At 42.4% G+C, this 19,592-nt stretch overlaps 1 protein-coding gene and 1 non-coding gene across 2 annotated transcripts in view; both read left to right on the top strand.

The window, feature by feature from the left end:
* Positions 1-4,031: 4,031 nt before the first annotated feature.
* The window catches only part of LOC133047305 (low-density lipoprotein receptor-related protein 11-like), a 54,492-nt gene continuing 38,931 nt past the window's right edge, over positions 4,032-19,592 (top strand). The window contains exons 1-2 of the mRNA XM_061130490.1: positions 4,032-4,973; positions 14,324-14,481. Coding sequence (XP_060986473.1) covers positions 4,340-4,973; positions 14,324-14,481 — 792 coding nt within the window. The 5' untranslated portion in view covers positions 4,032-4,339. The remainder of the gene's footprint in view (positions 4,974-14,323; positions 14,482-19,592) is intronic.
* TRNAC-GCA (transfer RNA cysteine (anticodon GCA)) lies at positions 9,540-9,610 on the top strand. The gene has a single exon. It is a non-coding gene; the product is annotated as a tRNA-Cys (tRNA).

The following is a 19,592-nucleotide window of genomic DNA, read 5'->3' on the forward strand; positions in this document are numbered from 1 at the left end:
TCAGCTAGCGATCAGAAGTTGTTCTGTGAAGTTTGCTCTGCGTTCAGTTATTCTTTCGATGAATTTGTAGGAGAGAAAGTGGTCTCCCCGTCCTACTCCTCCGCCATCTTGGCTCCTCCCTACACGCACTAGTTTAACTTGTTTATTGCCTGTAAAGCATTTAACACAGTCACTAGAATGACGACCTCGTTCCAACCTTCAATAAATTGATGCATAATGTGCAACTCTCAATTTGCTGGACTTTTACCCTTAATGATCTTATAAAACAGAGAAACATCTCCATCTATTCAGATCACAGTCCTGACATCTATATCCTCACATAAAATTTCTTCTGTCCATTCATAAGGATTTGTTTAGGCTTTCAAATCAAAGCTTATTTCCAAAATAATGGAAATGAGTTTATTTATTTTAGAAATGATAATTTATAAATATGTTTATGAATGATAAATAAATTACTTCTGTTATAGTTCAGTCACTCAGTCACGTCCAACTCTTTCCAACCCCAAGGACTGCAGCATGCCAGGCCTCCCTGTCCACCACCAATTCCCAGAGTTTACTCAAACTCATGTCCACTGAGTCAGAGATGCCATCCAACCATCTCATCCTCTGTCGTCCCTTTTTTCTCCTGCCTTCAATCTTGCCCAGCATCAGGGTCTTTTCAAACGAGTCAGTTCTTCACATCAGGTGGCCAAAGGATTGGAGTTTCAGCTTCAGCATCAGTCCTTCCAATGACTATTCAGGATTGATTTCCTTTATCACAAGTCATAGCAAAAAATTCAATCAATACAAAGCCTTATAAAGAAACTGAACATTCCCCTTCTTTCTCCTATCTTGACCCTAGAAATAACCATTCTTAGTGGTAAAAAAAAAAAAAAGAAAGAAAGAAAAGTCATTTCCACTTTTCTCAAAAATATTGGGAAGTTAGCAAAGTGGGGAAACGATGTGGGTGCTGTAAGGGCTTGGACTTGGTGCCACTGAGCAATGCGGTCCCACCCTCCTCCCCCTCCTCATCCCACCGCCCTCCCCCACCACGGTGGAGCAAGGGAGCTAGGTGGGTTGCACTCTGTGCTGACTCTTCACTGTCTCCAAGACGAGAGATGTCACCTGTCCAACTAACAGTTTTTTTGTGAAGGCTGTGTGATATCGTGTGTTTGAAAGTGTTTGCAAACCAAGAAATCATATACAATTATTAGTTATTATATCATACATGTTGATATATCATACATGTTGGTTTTTAATACTAATCATTATAATAATAGTTTTAGAAGGTTTGATGATACCTCTGGAGCCATTCTTATTACATGTGGAATGTTCTCCTCATAGCAAGCTTTTTCAAGCTCTGAGGTTTAAACAAAACTGGAATTTATGTGACTCTCAGGGCATCTGAAAGTGGCTGCGGTCATGTGGGGTAAATATCTCACAATGGAAGAAACTGCAGCCCAAAGTGCTCCAGCCCAGACACAGCCTTTGGGGCTAAGAGATTTTTTTTTTTTTTTTAAGCTTCAACATCACTCAAATACACATACACACACACAACTTTAAAATTTCTCCTTTTCGTCAAATGGCAAAAAAATACTAGATTAATTTTTTTTCTTTTTTTCTCTATGTTTAGTTTCCAATTTCACCTCCTACTCTGTTCTTTATTTGAAAGCAATAGGTTCCTAACTGTCAGCTGTGAAAAGAAACTACAGCAGAGACCTATTTTCCTATCCAGTCATTTATTCATACCCTCCTAAAAATCTAGACATTTAAAAATGTAAAATTCACGATCCTCAAGTTTCTAGTAAAAAAAAAAACAAATTTCTGGATGTGCTAGGAACAAGAAAATGTGATTCATAATCATGAGAAAAATGAATCACTAGAAACAGCCTCAGAAGTAAACAGCACAGCAGCAGCTTACAGGCAGCTAGAACTTTCAGGTGTAGCCTTCCTTGGGTTGGACTTTTTCACAGGGGTATAGGTCATAAAGTAGCCCATACTTTACTAGGTCACATAAAACAATCCCTCTCAATCTTATAACACCTGAGCCAAAGGCCTCTGTGCGCGCCGTAGAGTGAACTTTGTAGCTCCCCTTAAGTGACTGTGCTCAGGTTTCTAGTTAAGTTTGTAGAAAATTGAATGAATGTGACCAGTGTTTGTGTTTTTTCACAGCACTGCCTGTCTTCTGTTACCAAGTGCATCTTGGGGAGCTAAGGTGAAAACAGTCATGGACACGGGAGGTGAAGGGCTGATGATGGTGCCAGATGGTTCTCCAGTGGAGCACATCCCTTCTCTAGAGTGGCCCTGAGGTCGCAAGGATTTGTGGAGACACCCCTTCCCCTCCTCTCCAGGAGCCCGTGTCGCATTGAGAAGACAACAGAGCAGGTCTGGCTGGTTAATAATGATATTATAATGTGATATTTATTCTTAATATAATATATGATACTTATTTTTCACATATGATATTTATTTTTCTCTTTTTGACTTACTTCACTCTGTCTGACAGACTCTAGGTCCATTCACATCTCAAAAATGTTCCAGTTCTGTTCCTTTAAATGGCTAAACAATATTCCCTTATATATATGCACCACATCTTCCATTCATCTGTCAATGGACACTTAGGTTGCTTCCACGTACAGACATATAGCTGATTCACTTTGCTGTGTATCAGAAACTAACACAATACTATAAAGCAATTATACCTCAAGAAAAAAAAAAGGTAAAACATAAAATAAAATCATGTCTTCTCCCTGCTACTAGAAAAAAAGAATAATGATTTTAAAAAATACCTGTGTTTATCTCTGAGGGTGTACTGAAATGCACCTGGAGTCCAAAGGCAATAAATTACTAAGTGACAAAAGATTTTTTTAATTAAAAAAAAAAAAAAGCCCAGCATGCTTGGACCAGAATGTCCACCCAGAAATGGAGGCCGGTGGGAGAGGTGCTAGACCCCTCTGGGGCACCACCTTCTGTCCATGGCTACCTTCAGTTCAGTTCAGTTCAGTCACTCAGTCGTGTCTGATTCTTTATGACCCCATGAGCCACAGCACGCCAGGCTTCCCTGTCCGTCACCAACTCCCCGAGTCCACCCAAACCCATGTCCATTGAGTCAGTGATGCCATCCAACCATCTCATCCTCTGTTGTCCCCTTCTCCTCCTGCCCTCAATCTTTCCCAGCATCAGGGTCTTTCCAAATGAGTCAGCTCTTCACTTCAGGTGGCCAAAGGATTGGAGTTTCAGCTTCAACATCAGTCCTTCCAACGAACAGTCAGGACTGATCTCCTTTAGGATGGACTGGTTGGATCTCCTTGCAGTCCAAGGGACTCTCAAGAGTTTCTCCAACACCACAGTTCAAAAGCATCAATTCTTTGGCGCTCAGCTTTCTTTATAGTCCAACTCTCACATCCATACATGACCACTGGAAAATCCATAGCCTTGACTAGACGGACCTTCGTTGGCAAAGTAATGTCTCTGCATTTTTTTTTTCCATTTATTTTTATTAGTTGGAGGCTAATTACTTTACAATATTGTACTGGTTTTTGTCATACATTGACATGAATCAGCCATATGTCTCTGCATTTTAGTATGCTGTCTAGGTTGGTCATCAATTTCCTTCCAAGGAGCAAGAGTCTTAATTTCATGGCTGCAATCAATATCTGCAGTGATTTTGGAGCCCAGAAAAATAAAGTCAGCCATTGTTTCCACTGTTTCCCCATCTATTTGCCATGAAGTGATGGGGCCAGATGCCATGATCTTAGTTTTCTGAATGTTGAGCTTTAAGCCAACTTTTTCACTCTCCTCTTTCACTTTCAAGAGGCTCTTTAGTTCTTCACTTTCTTTCATAAGGGTGGTGTTATCTGCATATCTGACGGCTACCTTCCCCGCCCACAAAAAAAAAAGGAATGTGGGCGGGGCCCGAGCTTTGCGGGGGGGCGGGGCCGAGGCTGCAGGGTCGAGCCCGGAGGGGCTGGGCGGGGCGGGGCTTGACACGCCCCACCTCCCGCGGCCGCTGTTCACCACGGAGTGCTGATCCAGTAGACTCGGCCTTCTTCTTGCCGATCTGCCCCCGGCTCCTGGCAATAAGAGACGCCGTCGCGCCCGGGCTTCCGGGAAGGGACGAGGAGCGGTGCCAGGGCGACCTGCCGGCTATGCCTCCCGCCGCTACGATTCCCGCCGGCGACCGCGCGCCTGCGGCCTCGGGGGCGCAGCGGGGGCCCGGGGAGGCCGCGCTTTGAGGTCCCCGGTGCCTAGCGCCCGCCGCGGCAGCGCCGGAGAATCCCGGGGCCGGCGCTCGCCCGCCTTCCGTCTCCCTCGCACTCTGACGCCCAGCGTCGCCTCACTTCCTCCGCCGCCGCCCGCCATGGCCTCCGCCGCCCGGGAGGGCGTGGGCTCGGGGCGCAGGCGCCCGCCGCCGCGCCGGGCACTGCCCGGCCTGTTGCTGCTGTGCTTGTGGCTGCCCGGTGGCCGCGCAGCCGGCTCGCCCTCCGCGCCGCTGTCCGAGCTGCACGCGCAGCTCTCGGGAGTGGAGCAGCTGCTGGAGGAGTTCCGCCGACAGCTGCAGCAGGAAAGGCCGCAGGAGGAGCTGGAGCTCGAGCTGCGCGCGGGCGGCGACCTCCAGGAAGGCTGCCCGGGCCCCGGGGGCGGCGGCTACAGGGCCAGGCCCGACGCCATCATCCGCACCAAGGACTCGATCGCGGCCGGCGCCAGCTTCCTGAGCGCGCCGGCGGCCGTGCGGGACTGGCGGCAGTGCCTGCGGGCTTGCTGCCTCGAGCCGCGCTGCTCCGTGGCCGTGGTGGAGCTGCCCCGGCGGCCCGCGCCCCCGGCCGCCGCACTCGGCTGCTATCTCTTCAACTGCACCTGGCGCGGCCGCAGCGTCTGCAAGTTCGCGCTGCACCGAGGTTACAGCAGCTACAGCCTCAGCCGCGCCCCAGAGGGCGAGCAGGAAGGCCTGGAAGCCGGCGCCCCGGCCCTCGCCCGGGCCTCGCCTCGGCTGGGTAAGCACTCCACCCGAGCCCCGGGCCTGGTCGCTCGGGCCCTGCTGTCTGTCCTTGTACCTATTGGTGGCTGCGTCTGGTGGGAGACCTAGCTAGGCAGGACCGCTGGGCCCTCCTCAGTCAAGTCAGAAATGAAACATCCGGCTTTGACATCTCAGTCCTAGGGATGGTTTTTGAGAAACCCCCAGTAGATTGGGTGGAAGCGGGTACAGTGGACTGCTTCTGGAATTTTTCTAAGTTTAGGGAGGAATACTGATCTGAAAGGATTCACGGAAATTCGCTTTAATGGAAGAGAAATGTTCAGGGGGGAAAGTCTATTTTAGTCTCAGAGGTTCTTATAAGGTATGGTTTGTGTCAAGTAATTACAAGAGCAAAATCTAATTAGATGCCAGATTGCTCACAGCACACCCTTATTTCTTAGCGTGGCTCTCAGGATTCATGATTCCACCTAAAGTTGCTTTCATCAGACAAAATTGGGAAGGGAACAGGTCAGGTTACTTTGAAGTGGGTCTAACTATTTTCTATGAACTATGGTTCTCTTTTTTAAGGAGTCAGGAGAAAAGGAACTCGATTAATTGAAAATAAAGTTTAAAGCACCTCTCTTTCGAAGAGGAGCTAAAAAGGATGCTTTTCGTTTGATGGTTTTTATTCTGGGGATGATCAGAATGAGAATTAAGACCCAAACAGGAGGCAAAAAAGAAAAAAAATGTGGCAGTTGGAGACAAGGTCTCTTGATTGGGCCTGCCTGTGTTCAGCTGCGTGTGTTTGGTTGCAGTCTGTCGCTGTTTGCTTTCTGATGATGCAAGAGTGAAACCACAACAAGACTAGAGGGGCGTAGCCTCAGCCACTTTGGAAAGCTGGAGTCTCCATGACCTTTAGGTCCAAAGAGAAGGGTCTGGAAATCTGTGTCCACAATGGCCCACCTCCCTTCCCACCTCCAGTGGAATAAACATCCAAGGTCACCCAAGATTTCTAGGCCTTGAGGCACACACTGCAAAGGACCCCAAAGTTTTCTCCCTGAAGTGGAGGCAGGAGGCACTTTCACGTGCATCCCTGAGCCCACCCATGGCTGTTTCACACACATCTTTCCTCTGCCCAAGCAGGGACTCAAAAACAAATCCCAGCACCAATGAAACAAAATCCCTTTCCCTTCTCACTGCACAATTGGAGGAAACCATCATTGCCAAATGGAGCTTTCTTATAAGCTAGTGAAACAGAAAGGAAAGTGGAAACAAGGAAAGAATATATCCGCCATGGGGGGCAGGGGGGACTTTAGTTTATCATAGAAGTTTCTGAATCATTTTTTCTTCTACTTCCTTTTTTGAACTTCCTTTCTCTGGGCGGGAGGAGAGGGGGGGGGGTGCTTGTCTAGTAATTCACTTTGGAGATGCTCCAGGGTACACCCAGATGTCCACTGGGCTTGGTCCTTAGTCAGCAAAAGAGCTGCTCTGCTCACAAGTTCTTTGGATCCCAGGAATGTGGACACATGGAAGGGTGCTGCTTGGCCCAAATGCCCTCATTCTGTCTGCAGAGAGGGCAAAGGTCACCCTACCAGATGTCTTGTGTTTTTCCTGCCCAGATCCGTAACCTCCTGAAGTTCTCTGTGCTTCTGAGACTAAGTGGTTCCTTCATGAATGCTTTTTTGTTTTTCTGAAGCTTGTGAGCACATGTAGTTTAAGGCTAAAGGAGCATGAAAATGGTTTTGAAATTTACAGAAAATGTTTTAGGGTCCATTTGAGGTGAATACAAGGATCATGAAAAAAGGGCAGGGGGCCAGGTGGAATTGCACAGTACACACTTTCAGCGGACCTGTCAGCCATTTGTTACAGCGGACCCTGTCAGTCCCTTTTTTTTCGGGCATTTATTGAGTTAGATAAGCGGCACTGCTATAAGCTCCTTAGACACGTGAACTCACTGTGTCCTTACAAATCTGTCCTTTCCAAATCTAGGTTCTCTTGTAATCCCCACGGTATTTGAAGGCTTGGTGAGAGAAAGTAACCTGCCCAAAGGTCTCATAGCACCCGCTTTGTGGAGCTATGCATTGTAAGCTGTGAGCTGTGCTTTGTGAGTTGTGGCCTGTGTTTTGTGGAGCTGTCAGCTGTGAGCTGTGTTATGTGAGTTGTGAGCTGTGCTCTGTGAGTTGTGGAGCTGTATTGTGAGGCAGCTTGAATGCTTTCTCCAACAGCATCAGGCCACCTGGAAGTGAGATGCCCTCTGTCGAGTTTCCGGGATGAGACTGACTAAGCAGCTACCTGGGATGATGGGAGAAGGTGGGAAGGAGTGGAGGAGGCTGGAGAGAGAGGTGTGCTGAATTGACACAATCTGCCTGCAGTTGTGTGCAAAAGGCAGGGTAGAGGGCTTTTGGTCTCAGTCCTGAATTTGAAAGCCAGCTCTTCTCCATGAGGGTCTCTGTTCATCCTCTTAGGACCTGAGTGCTGGCCTTGCCTCCCAGCTGGGCTGTCATGGAATCAAGGGTGGACATGCTTTGTGAATTAGAACGGTGGTTCCCACGCACCTGATGTCACTATGGGAACTTGGCTGGATTGTGTGGCTGACTGGAGGGACTGGGGGGTCTATGTTTTCTGATGAAAGTGAGGAGCAGCAGGAAGGAGGGAGTGCAGCAGTTAGGACCTCAGAGAACCCAGAGAATACAGTGTCCAAGAGCTCAAGGGACAGCACCTTTATGCTCTTTCCACTGGATATTCAGCCTGAAAACCAGGATCTCTAGGCAAATGCAGGGTAATCTGAGAAGTCAGGCTTGCATCTGTATTAGGGAAAGTTGGTGTTGGACAGCACTCTGCCATCCCCTCTGCAAACCCACACATAACTATCCCTGGCCTCTCTCTCATCTACTCCAAGGGCAAAGGAAAGAACTGACCTGGGAAGGTTCAAAGCTCATCGCTCCATGAGTGCCTGACCTATTGCATGTTTCTCACATTTTCAACCCCTCCCTTTTGTGTTATAAATAAATATCACAAAAGAGTTGCAAATAATTATGTAATACTATTGAGATAACCAGTGAGAATATATTGAGACCTGCAACTCTGATCACACAGAAATTCCAAATGGGTTAAAGAATTAAATAGTTTTTTAAAAAATTAGGTCATAGGTTACTCCATACATAGAAGATTTGAAGAAAATAAATTCACTATTACATGTCTGGGGAAAGATAACTTTCTAATCAATTAAAGAGATCACAAAGAGAAAGGATGTAGTATACACATGTTTTTAAAAACTTCATTATGTCAAGAAACAAAAGAAATTGCAAATAGGAGTCTGGGAAGATATGAGACCAATGTATTTACTGTATTAATAGTAAGCTTATGTGAATCAGGGGCTTTCCTGGTAGCTCAGCTGATAAAGAATCTGCCTGCAATGCAGGAGACCTGGTTATGTGAATTAGTAAGAAAAACAAAAAGAAGTAGGCAAAGGATATGAACACAGTTTCCAGAAGAGGATATTTAATGAATAAACATGGAAAAATGTTCAACCTTAGAAGTAATCAGAGAAATACAAATAATACCAGCTTACTGTTCCCAGGGGGCACTAGTGGTAAGAACCCACCTGCCAATGCAGGAGACCTTAGAGACTCTTTCAGTCCCTGGGTCAGGAAGACCCCCTGGAGAAGGGCATGGCAACCCACTCCAGTATTCTTGCCTGGAGAATCCCATGGACAGAGGAGGCTGGCAGACTACAAGTACAGCGGGACACAAAGAGTCGGACACAACTGAAGCGACTTAGCACACACACATACACTGTTATTACACTGGCAATAATAAGTTTACTTAAAAGTTACACTGGTATGCATGTGGAGAACTTATAATCATACATGGTCACTGAGAGTGTACATTGAAATGTCTTTTGGAAATCAATCAAGACAGATATCAGAGAACATTAAAATATTCATTCTCCTGAGATATGTTTTAAGGAAAATGATCCATGCTAAAGAAAAGTATGAGCAAAAAAATTATTGTGGCATTATGTATGATGATGAAGATAATTGGTAACAAAGTAATGTCCAGTAGTAGAGGCTAGGGACTTAAAATGACAACTGTGAAGTTTATACAGTGACACAAGCAATGGTAGGATATATGAATAAATATCAATAAGTAAGAATACATCAGTAAGTTAGGTTAAATTCAGGATGTAACTTTATATTTACTGTAACTAGAATACATGTGAGTGCTCCCAAAGTATAGTGGGATGAGTGGAGCCTTTCAGTTAGACAGATCTGAGCTGACATCTCAACTGACAAATTTATCACTTATGTAGTCTTAGGCAACTAAGTTAGCCAATCTGACCTAGTTTCCTCAGAGACTTGTGAAAATTGGGTGAATTTATGGCTCAAAAATGCTTCGTGTGGTGTAAATCTATGGCTGATTCATATCAATGTATGACAAAACCCACTGAAATGTTGTGAAGTAATTAGCCTCCAACTAATAAAAAATTAAAAAATAAAATAAAAAATAAAAAATAAAATTATATCTAAAAAAAAAAAATGCTTCGTGTGATGCCTGGTACAAAGAAATCACCCAATAAACAGTAGCTGTTACTTATTATTGGGCTTCCCTGGTGGCTCAGCGGTAAAGAATCTGCCTGCAATGCAGAAGACCCAGGTTCGATCCCTGGGTGGGGAAGATACTCTGGAGAAGGGAATGGCTGCCCACTCCAACATTCCTGCCTGGGAAATCCCATGGACAGAGGAGCCTGGCGGGCTACAGGCCATGGGGTGGTAAAGAGTTGGACGAGACCGAGCAGCTAAACACTACCATCACCAATATTAATTACTATTATCAGCAGCTCAGATGGGGAAAGACAAACAATACACGCCAAAAATGAAGATAATTATATTGGGGTTGTAAATAATTTTTTCCTGACATGTTGCAATTAAGAAAAACGCACAATGAAGAAAACAGTTCACAAAAGCAAACAAACCGAAAAAATCAAGATGGATTTTGACGTTTAATATCTAAGCCTCTTCTCTTAGTCTGGCCCCACTTCCATATCCTCAGCCTTGGCAATTATTGGTGCCCATGCAGTAAGACCCAGATTCCTATTTCTTGTCATTAAGGCATTGTTCAGAGGAACATGTCGAAAATCAGAGTAGTTAATATACTTCTCTGCGTAAAGTGCCACCTTGATATGCTCCATCAAGATGGGTATGAGTTTTATTTCATCTCTGTGGATCATACCAAATATGCTTAATCTTCAAAAGAAATCAGTGTTTCCAGAGTACTTCACGTTGGCTTATTACTTTTGTATAACAAAAATTTAAAGTGACATTTAAGCTTGTTTTTCATCAGGTCAAATTTTTTTTGAATGACAGCATACTCCTTTCCTCTTTTTGTTGTCATTTGTTTATTTTTAAGACCTGTTTCTGGCCTAAGTCGCCTAAGCCAAATCGCTCTGGGTTGTCTTATTTCTAAGATTTTATTTGTTTATGTGTTTGTTTATGGTTGCACTAGTTCTTCGTTGCTGCACGCGGGCTTTGTCTAGTATCCGTGCACAGGCTTCTCATTACGGTGGCGTCTCTTGTTGCAGAGCTCGGCCTCTAGCGCACGGCGGCTCAGTTATGGTTCACGGGCTTAGTTGCCCCACTGCTTGTGGTGTGGTAGCCACGTGTTCCCGGGACACAAACTCACTCAGAAGGACAATGCAGATAGTGGAGTTCAGTTTATTACACCAGCGGGCCCCAAGGCAGAGTCTCCTCTTAGCTAAGGACCCCGACCAGTTTTTGTGAAAACCTTATATACCCTAAGAGTACATGCCCAAACCCACCTCCCCAAATTCCCTGGAACTAGTCTGAAATAAGGAAAAGAAAGACACAAAGTTAACCTGTCATTCATATGCCTTAGGCCTCCATAGTTAACAGCGGACAATTATCAATAGGCCTGTGGTCATACCCTGATAAGTGTAATAGAATTTATGTTTCTATTCGGTTACACAGACAATTAGGGTATTCTTTTAGGCGATGGAGAGTCTAGGTACGAGCCCTGGGGCTCTTCCATGGTGGGGGTGGTGGTGGTGGTCTGGTTTTCCAGTTGGTGTGTCCTTTCCAGAGATACCAGGCACATAGCTCAAAGTCCACAGTCCAGCATGAGATGGAGTCCTGCTTTCAAGACAGAGCCTGTTCTGTCTGTTTCCTCCTTCAGTGGGATCTTAGTTTCCAGACTACGGATCAAACAGTGTCCCCTGCCTTGGCAAGCGGATTTTTAACCACTGGACCACCACTGGGAAGTCCCAGCTCTGACTGATTTTTAAATACATTATGCAGTGTAATTTGCCTGGACTTAAACCGAGTAGGAAATACAGCTCTATTATTTCTGATACAGCGACCAATTTAGAGAACATGAAGATTTCACTGCGTTCATAAACCGTATCTTTAAGCTTCCCTAAAGAAAAGTAAATGACTAGAGTGATGATTTTTTTTTTTTCTTCCAGGAGGGCAAGGATTAGTTTTACAATATGTGCAATATTTCCAGGCATACCTGGTTTTTCCATCTGAAATATTTTTGGTTAAATCTCTGAGGGCCTGGGACTTTCCTGGCAGTCCAGGGGTTAGGATTCCGCTCTTCTTCCACTTTGCAATGGGCGAGTGTTCAATCCCAGTCAGGGAACTAAGATCCCACAAGCTTTGCAGCAAGGCACAAAAGATTCCAGAACTGTAATTAGTAAACCATTGGGTCAAAAGTGATAACCTTGCAGAAGCAAAGGAAAGTTCTCTATAAAACTAAAAGAGGGCCTATTAGTAATGCAGTTGTCATCTCTCTGCTCCCCTGGGAGAAGCAGAATAAAGTCATCAGGCCCTGGACCTTTGCTCAAGGGGTAAAAAACAGACCAATTGTCTTCTAAGGCAGAGGTTGCTTGTGTGGCATAATTTGATTAGTAGTCCTCATTGTTTTAAATGACTGTGAAAATGGGACTCATTTTCTCAGTAGGAATATGTACCCTTCGGCAACAGCAAGTGTGCTGATTTCTCCTGTTAGTCGCTGAGTCATGTTCAGCTCTTTGTGATCCCATGGATTGCCACACGCATCCATGCATGCAATGGTGGGATGTCCTCCACCATCTCCTGGAGTTTGCTTAAACTAATGTTCACTGAATCAGTGTTACTATCTAATCATCTCATCCTCTGCTGTCCACTTCTCCTCCTGCCCTCAACCTTTCCTAGCATCAGGGTCTTTTTCAATGAGTCAGCTCTTCGCATCAGGTGGCCAAAGTTTTGGAGCTTCAGCTTCTACATCAGTCCTTCCAATGAACATTCAAAGTTGATTTCCTTTCCGGTTTGCTGGTTTGACCTCCTTGCAGTCTGAGAAAATAACAGGATTACCTCTAGCTTCAAATGTCAGGCTGTTGCAGAAACCAGCACTCGAGAAAACAAGCACCACACTTGGACAGTTGGAGAACCCAGGTTTATTATGCCAGCGGGCACAGAGGAGTTAACACTCTAAGCTCTGAGCCCTGAACAAAGGGATTACAGAGTTTTTATAGACAGACTGTAGTGGGCAACACTAGCTGTTAATAGGCTGGTTTAAACTAAGGGGTTTCACACATAGGGGAACAGTGGTCAAGATGGGGAGGGGGATGCCTGACCTGAACAGGCATGATTAAGCAGGTTTGCAGGGGCTGAGTGATTGCAAAGAGCAGGACGTGAGCGAGATAAGCTCCAGTTCCTAGTATTGCAAGTCCCCACTTTCTGAGACTATGTGACCTACATGATCTAGACTTTGCAAGGGGCAAGCTGAGTTACAGAGGCTGAGTTACAGAAGGAGGTTATGTAAAATTTTAACTTTTCCTCTTCAAGGCAGTGAGTATCTGGATTGGCCCTTAGAAGTATACTTTGGAGGCAACTTCAGCTGTGCAGAAAGAGAGCACTGTCTTAGCAACATGATTTAAACTAAGTTAAGGAAATCCAGGCCAAAATTTTGATCAAGTTTTGGTGCTAGAGTGTTATAGCCATGCTTTCCGGGAAACAAACTCACTCAGAAGGACAATGCAGATAGTGGAGTGCAGTTTATTACACCGGCGGGCCCAAGGCAGAGTCTCCTCTTAGCCAAGGACCCCGACCAGCATTTGTGAAAATCTTTCATACCCCACGTGTACGTGTCCAACCACCACCCCAATTTCCTTGAGACTTACATAAACAAAGGAAGGGTAAATACAACTACAATAACCCCATCATTCACATGTTATGTGTTCAAACAGTTAATAATCAATAAGCCCGCAGTTACATTCCAAACAGTTAATAATCAATAAGCCCGTGGTCACATTCAAACCAGTTAATAATCGATAAGCCTGTGATTACATCCTGATAGATACGGGAAAAAATTTATGACCTGTCCAGAGACAGGGGTGATTATAGTATGTTTCCTCTTAGGCAATGAGTAACCTGGCTGTGATCTTCAAGATTCCCCTGCCCAGAGGGGGTCTTATCCTTCCACTGTCATTCCCACAGGCGCTAAGCACAGAGTTCAGAGTCCACTGGAGAGGTGGCCATGCACGACCAGCACGGACAGGCCCGAGATGGAGTCCAGGCCTTATGAATTCCTTCTTCAAGAGGAGGAAGAAGATAGTGGATGCCAACAGGGATGTATTACAAAAGCCTGCAGAGTTTTTTCCCAGCTAAATTACTGTTTCTGGGACTTCCTGGGTGGCCCAGTGGTTAGGACTTCATCTTCCAGTGCAGCAGTTGGGGGCGGGGGGTGCAGGTTTGATCCTTGGTCGGGGAGCTAAGACCCGACATGCCTCGTGGCCAAAAAGCCAAAACATGAAACAGAAGAAATACTGTAATAAATTCAATGGAGACTTTAATAATGGTCCACATCAAAAAAGAAATTACTAAGCTTCATCAAAATATATGTGGATTTGCATAAGTTTACTAATAAGATGCTTAAATCAAGTAAAATATCCACAGTTCTGATCTTAAGAATGTTTTCTGTATCTGATGGCGTCTATCAACCATCCCTGGAGCAGCTGTTAATCATGTTTAATATTTAGTGGACACAGTGAGACTTACCATGAAGGAGAAAAGCTAAATATCAGTACACACTTGTTTGCTATTAATATTTTAGGATATCTCAAATTCTGTGTCAGCTTCCCTTATAAAAACTAGTAAGAAGCTGTGAACTTCTTCTGTTTTCCTAGATGAAAATTGGATTTCAAGCATTTCTATGTGAATTTTATGTGAATCCAAGAACTTGCCTTAACTTTCCAGATTTAATTTATTGCAATGAAAATAAGAAAATAATTTTCAGTTGCTACACATCCTCTTGGCAAAAATACCTCTCATAATAAATGAGAAAAAATAGGGAATCCTCTCACTTATGAATTATTTATTTTTTTTTTCACAGAAAAGGATGAGCCTCCACTCAGCAAGGCAGGGCAGGATGTGGTTTTGCATCTGCCCACAGATGGCGTGATTCTGGACGGCCGAGAAAGCACAGATGACCACGCCATCGTCCAGTATGAGTGGACACTGCTGCAAGGTGACCCGACAGTGGACATGAAGGTAATTCATGTTGTAATTGTAAAGAAAACTAATATTTCAGCAAAGTGATCTTTCTACTTACTTTCCCCAAATGTCTGTAAATTGGCAGAAGTGTAAAATGGAGAAAACGTAAAAATGATTGTTGAAAAGGTGTCTTATTATATGAATTTACTTTTCTTCTGAGTAAACAGTGATCCTGACCATGTGTTTTGTTCTTATTTTATTGATTTATTTATTTATTTATTTTTGGCCACACCGTTCAGCTTGTGAGATCTTAGCTTCCCAACCAGGGATGGAACCCGGGCCCTGGCCCACCAGGGAAGACCCTGGCCATGTGTTTTAAAGCTTACCTTCATTCTTGCTTTTTTGTCGACTTCTCCAGTGCACATAAAAGCTGCTTCAAGGGAAAAGACTCATGCTTTGTTTTGTTGACTCAGAATAAAACATGTTTTTAAAACATTTAAGAAATGTTAAAAGCATTATATGTTTTCCTTTCTTCTTTGTTTCAGTTCGGAGCCCAAGTAGAAAATACGAAAAATACAAAAGAGCATAAAGGGGAAAACAACAACAAAATGAACTTACTCTTCATAGGATCCAGAAAGCAAGTGTCTCACTTAGCATTAGGCCTGCCTGAGTTAGTTGATTAATTAAGTGAGGGGAGTTTGACATCAAGGACTCCTAATCAAGTGCTCCTCACTGATTTTCATAAGGCTTACCTGCGCTGGAATTGCAGCCGATGGGAATGAGTCTCTTGTCCACTGGCTACCTACACTCAGTTAAGATGTAACTGACATGCCACATTATATCAGTTTCAGATGTAGGACATAGTGACTTGATATATGTATATGTTGTGAAATGATCATCACAGTAACTCTAGTTAACATCTGTCACCACACAAAGTTACAATTTTTTTTCTTGTGGTAACAACTGTTATGATTTACTCTCTTAGTAACTTTCAAATATGAGACAGTGTTGTTGACTAAAATCACCATGCTGTACATTACATCCCACGACTTATTTATTTTATAACCAGAAATGTATACCTTTTGAATCCTTTCTCCTAGCCCTACCCCATGCCTCTGGCAACCACCAGTCTGTTCTCTATATCTCTGAGCTTGGTTTGGGCTTTTTTGTTTGTTTTAGATTCCATGTAAGTGTGAGATCATACAGTATTTAATTTTTCTGTCTGATTTATTTCACTTACCATAATGACCTCAAGGGCCATCCATGTTATTGCAAATGGCAAGATGTCCTTCTTTTTGTACACCATATTTTCTTTATGCTTTTATCAGCTGATGGACGTTTAGCTTGTTTCCACATCTTGGCTATCGTTAAGTAACACTGCAGTGCATATGGGGTGCATATATCTTTTTAAAACTTTATTTATTTTATTTTTGGCTGCTCTGGGTCTTCCTCGCTGTGCACGGGCTTCCTCTAGCTGTGGCAAGCAGGTGCTGCTCTCTAGTTTCGGCGTGAGGGTGCTCCTTGCAGGGGCTTCTCTTGTTGTGGAGCGCAGGCTCTAGAGTACCCGGCTTCAGTAGTTGTGTGGTGGGCTCAGTTTGTGGCCGCATGGCACGTGGAATCTTCCTGGACCAAGGATTGAACCCTCGTTCCCTGCAGGGCAGGCAGATTCTTAACCACTGGACCACCAGGGAAGTCCTATATGTCTTCTCAAGTTAGTGTTTTTGTTTCCTTCAGATAAATACCCAGACATTGAATCGCTGTATCAACAGAGTCTACAGTTGTTAGGAAAGTGACTTTTTTTTTTTTTCCTGCCGAGCCTCTTTGTAGATAACAGTATTTCCTGGCTTAGGCAGATAAACTTCATCCAAATCACTCCAGTCAGAGAAGGTGGAGAAAAATCTGTGTTGGTTTGCCAGGGTTGCCATAGCAGAGTACCACCGACTGGATGGCTTAAACAATGCATTTCTCACAGTCCTAGAGGCTGGAAGTCCAAGGTCAAGGTGTCAGCAGTTCTGCTTTATTCTAAGGCCTCTCTCCTTGGCTTGCAGGCAGCTGTCTTCTCTTTCCTATAGGCTCTTCCCACTGTGAGGAAACACTGATTTCTGTTCTCTTAGGATGAAAACAAGAACAGTAATCAGCTAGCCCCTCAAGACTGATATAAGCATGTTGATTTATCCAAAGACTATACAGTCTTAGAACTGGACCAGACCTTCGACCAGCATCTTACCCAGTCTCCTATCCATACAAGAGCCCCTGCTTTCGCCTCCCTTCTAGTGGTCATCCAGTCTGCCTGGTATTTCCAGAGATGAAAGCTCGCTAGTTCGCATCATGTCCTGTGACATCTTTAATCAGCTCTCATTACTGGGTCAATACGATGTGCTTCCCTGTTATTTCAATGCATCTATATTGGGTCTTCCTTTTGGAAAAGCACTGAACTCATCTTTTTATTCTATGCAGCAGCAATTAAACTTTGTTGTTGTTGTTTTTTTTTTAATGAATGTCACCACTGAAAATGGTCTTCTCAGAACTCAACTCTCCCAGTTCTTACAACATTCCTCATAAGAATTGGCTCTTAGACTGTCTACCATCCAGCCTTTTTTAGATTTTCTCAGGTTCATCCATGCCCCTCTTAAAATCTGACCCCCTAATTGAACCCCATACTTAAACTGTGGTTCTTCCTGACAGACTATTACCTCCTGTGTTCCAGGCATTGTCTCACTTCTATTAATGAAGATTCATTTACATAAACTATTTTAGTATCTGCTTCTCACTATAGGTTCATGTTGAGCTTTCCATCAGAAACTACAAATATGCATGCTGAGTCATGTCCAGCTCTTTGTGACACCACAGACTGTAACCCACCAGGCTCCTCTGTCCATGGGATTTTCCAAGCGAATGCTGGAGTGGGTTGCCGTTTCCTCCTCCAGGGTAGGTTCATGTTGAGCTTTCCAGTAGAAGGAACACCTAAAGCCTACTTTATCTTTCCACACAAATTGCCATCTTGAGGTCTCCCCCATTCTATGTTTGCGTAATTGATTTATTGAACCTGACTGCAAGGCCATATGTTTATCCTTTTTATACTTCAGCATAGTTTTCAACTACAACAGAAATAATTTTTGAACTTTGAGTATCATCCATTATATTGGGCTTGGCAAAAAAATTTTGTTCATGTCTGGCTGAGTCCCTTCACTGTTCAGCTGAAACTATCACATTGTTAACTGGCTAAATACCCCAATACTAAATTAAAGTTTAAAAAAATTTTTTGTTTGGGTTTTTGTGTAAGATGTTAAACCTGATGAAAAACTCAAATGAACATTTTGCCAACCCATTGTTTATTATTCTTCTGTACATTGTGTCAGCTGCAAAATTAATATATTTTTACTGAAATTTCTGAGAATTAAGATTGATCAGAGGGCTTCCCTGGTAGCTCAGATGGCGAAGAATCTGCCTGCAGTGCAGGAGACCCAGGTTCAATCCCTGGGTCAGGAAGATCCCTTGGAGAAGGGAAGGACAACCCACTCCCACATTCTTGCCTGGAGAATTGCACGGACAGACCATGGGGTCGCAGAATTGTACACAACTGAGTGACTAACACTTTCACTTTTACTTTCAAGATTGATCAGAAAAGGTGCATGAACAAGCCACTGATCAGACCTCTGTGAGAGTTACAGCACTCATGGATATATTTGTTCAAGCAATTGCAAATCTGTCTCTATGATCACCTAGATTTTCACACTTGCTATGAAAAGCTTTATTCTGTAGATTATGAATTGTGTGTATGAATGCTAAATAAAAATAATGCTTGTGATTCAGTATTAAATTTACTGAAGGTGTTTATAAAGAAGTAACAAAATTAGGCATTTAAGGCTGACTGAAGAGGAAAATGAGTGGGGCTTCCCTGGCAGTCCAGTGGTTAAGACTCTGCACTTCCACTGCAGGACGTGGGGATTCCATCTCTGGTCAAGAGAACTAAGGAAAGGAAAAAGAGGAAATTTTGGACTAATTCCCCAGCCAAGTTACAACAGTGATAGCACATAGACCTAAAACTATAAAGCCACCATCTAGCAACAGATCCTGCAATAGGGGAGCAATTTGCTCTCAAACTGCAACTGTCTTATAGTGGTTATTAATAATTATTTATAAATAATTTTATATAAATATATTATATAAAATATAATAATATATTAATAATTTATTAATTTATATAATAAATTATTTATATAATATAATTTAATATAATTAAATTATATAATTAATAATATAATTAAATCAATTATATAATTATAAAATATAAGTTATAATAGGATTTCTATAACAATCATATATGAATATAATATATTAATAATATTAATATATTACATAATAAATATAATATAATAAATGTATTATATAAATAATATATAAATATGTTTTATATTTTATATCAAAATATAAATATTAATATATTTATAAATAATTATATATTTATATATTATATGTGTATTATATATTAATATAAATATAATATATATTATATATTAATATACTGTATATATAATATAATGTATTATATATAGTATTTTATATGTGTATATATATTTATATATGTATATAATGTTTATGTATATATATTTATGTATGTATATAAATATGTATATGTATATATATGTGTGTAATATGTATATATACATATATAAATAGATATAAACATATAATAGATATTATATGTTTATATACTATATAAATATATATTAATATAATATATTAATATATTGATATATTTATAATTATATATTATATATAAATAATAGTATTTCTATAATATATCATATATTATTATAATGTATATTATATATAATATAATATAGGTATTATATATTGTATTTTATTATATATATTATATATATTCATGAGACATTCACGAATGCCCTCAAAGTTAACTCAACTCTCATTGGTCAGACTTTCCACTGAGTGCCTATGCCAACCCCTTCTTGAGCCCTCCCCTCTCCTTTCTTCACTATCTGCAGACTCCTCACCCCCTTCTCTCGTCTTCCATGGTGCACTAGTCAACCTCACTTTGTTTTGCAATATTTTATGACCAGTTTCTAGGACCTATCCTTTCATATCCAAATCACCCATTCAGGTCTCCAAAAAACAAAAATAGATGAGGTTCTCCATCTTAAGAAGAA

This window comes from Dama dama, chromosome 26, assembly GCF_033118175.1.
Source record: "Dama dama isolate Ldn47 chromosome 26, ASM3311817v1, whole genome shotgun sequence".
NCBI lineage: Eukaryota > Metazoa > Chordata > Mammalia > Artiodactyla > Cervidae > Dama > Dama dama.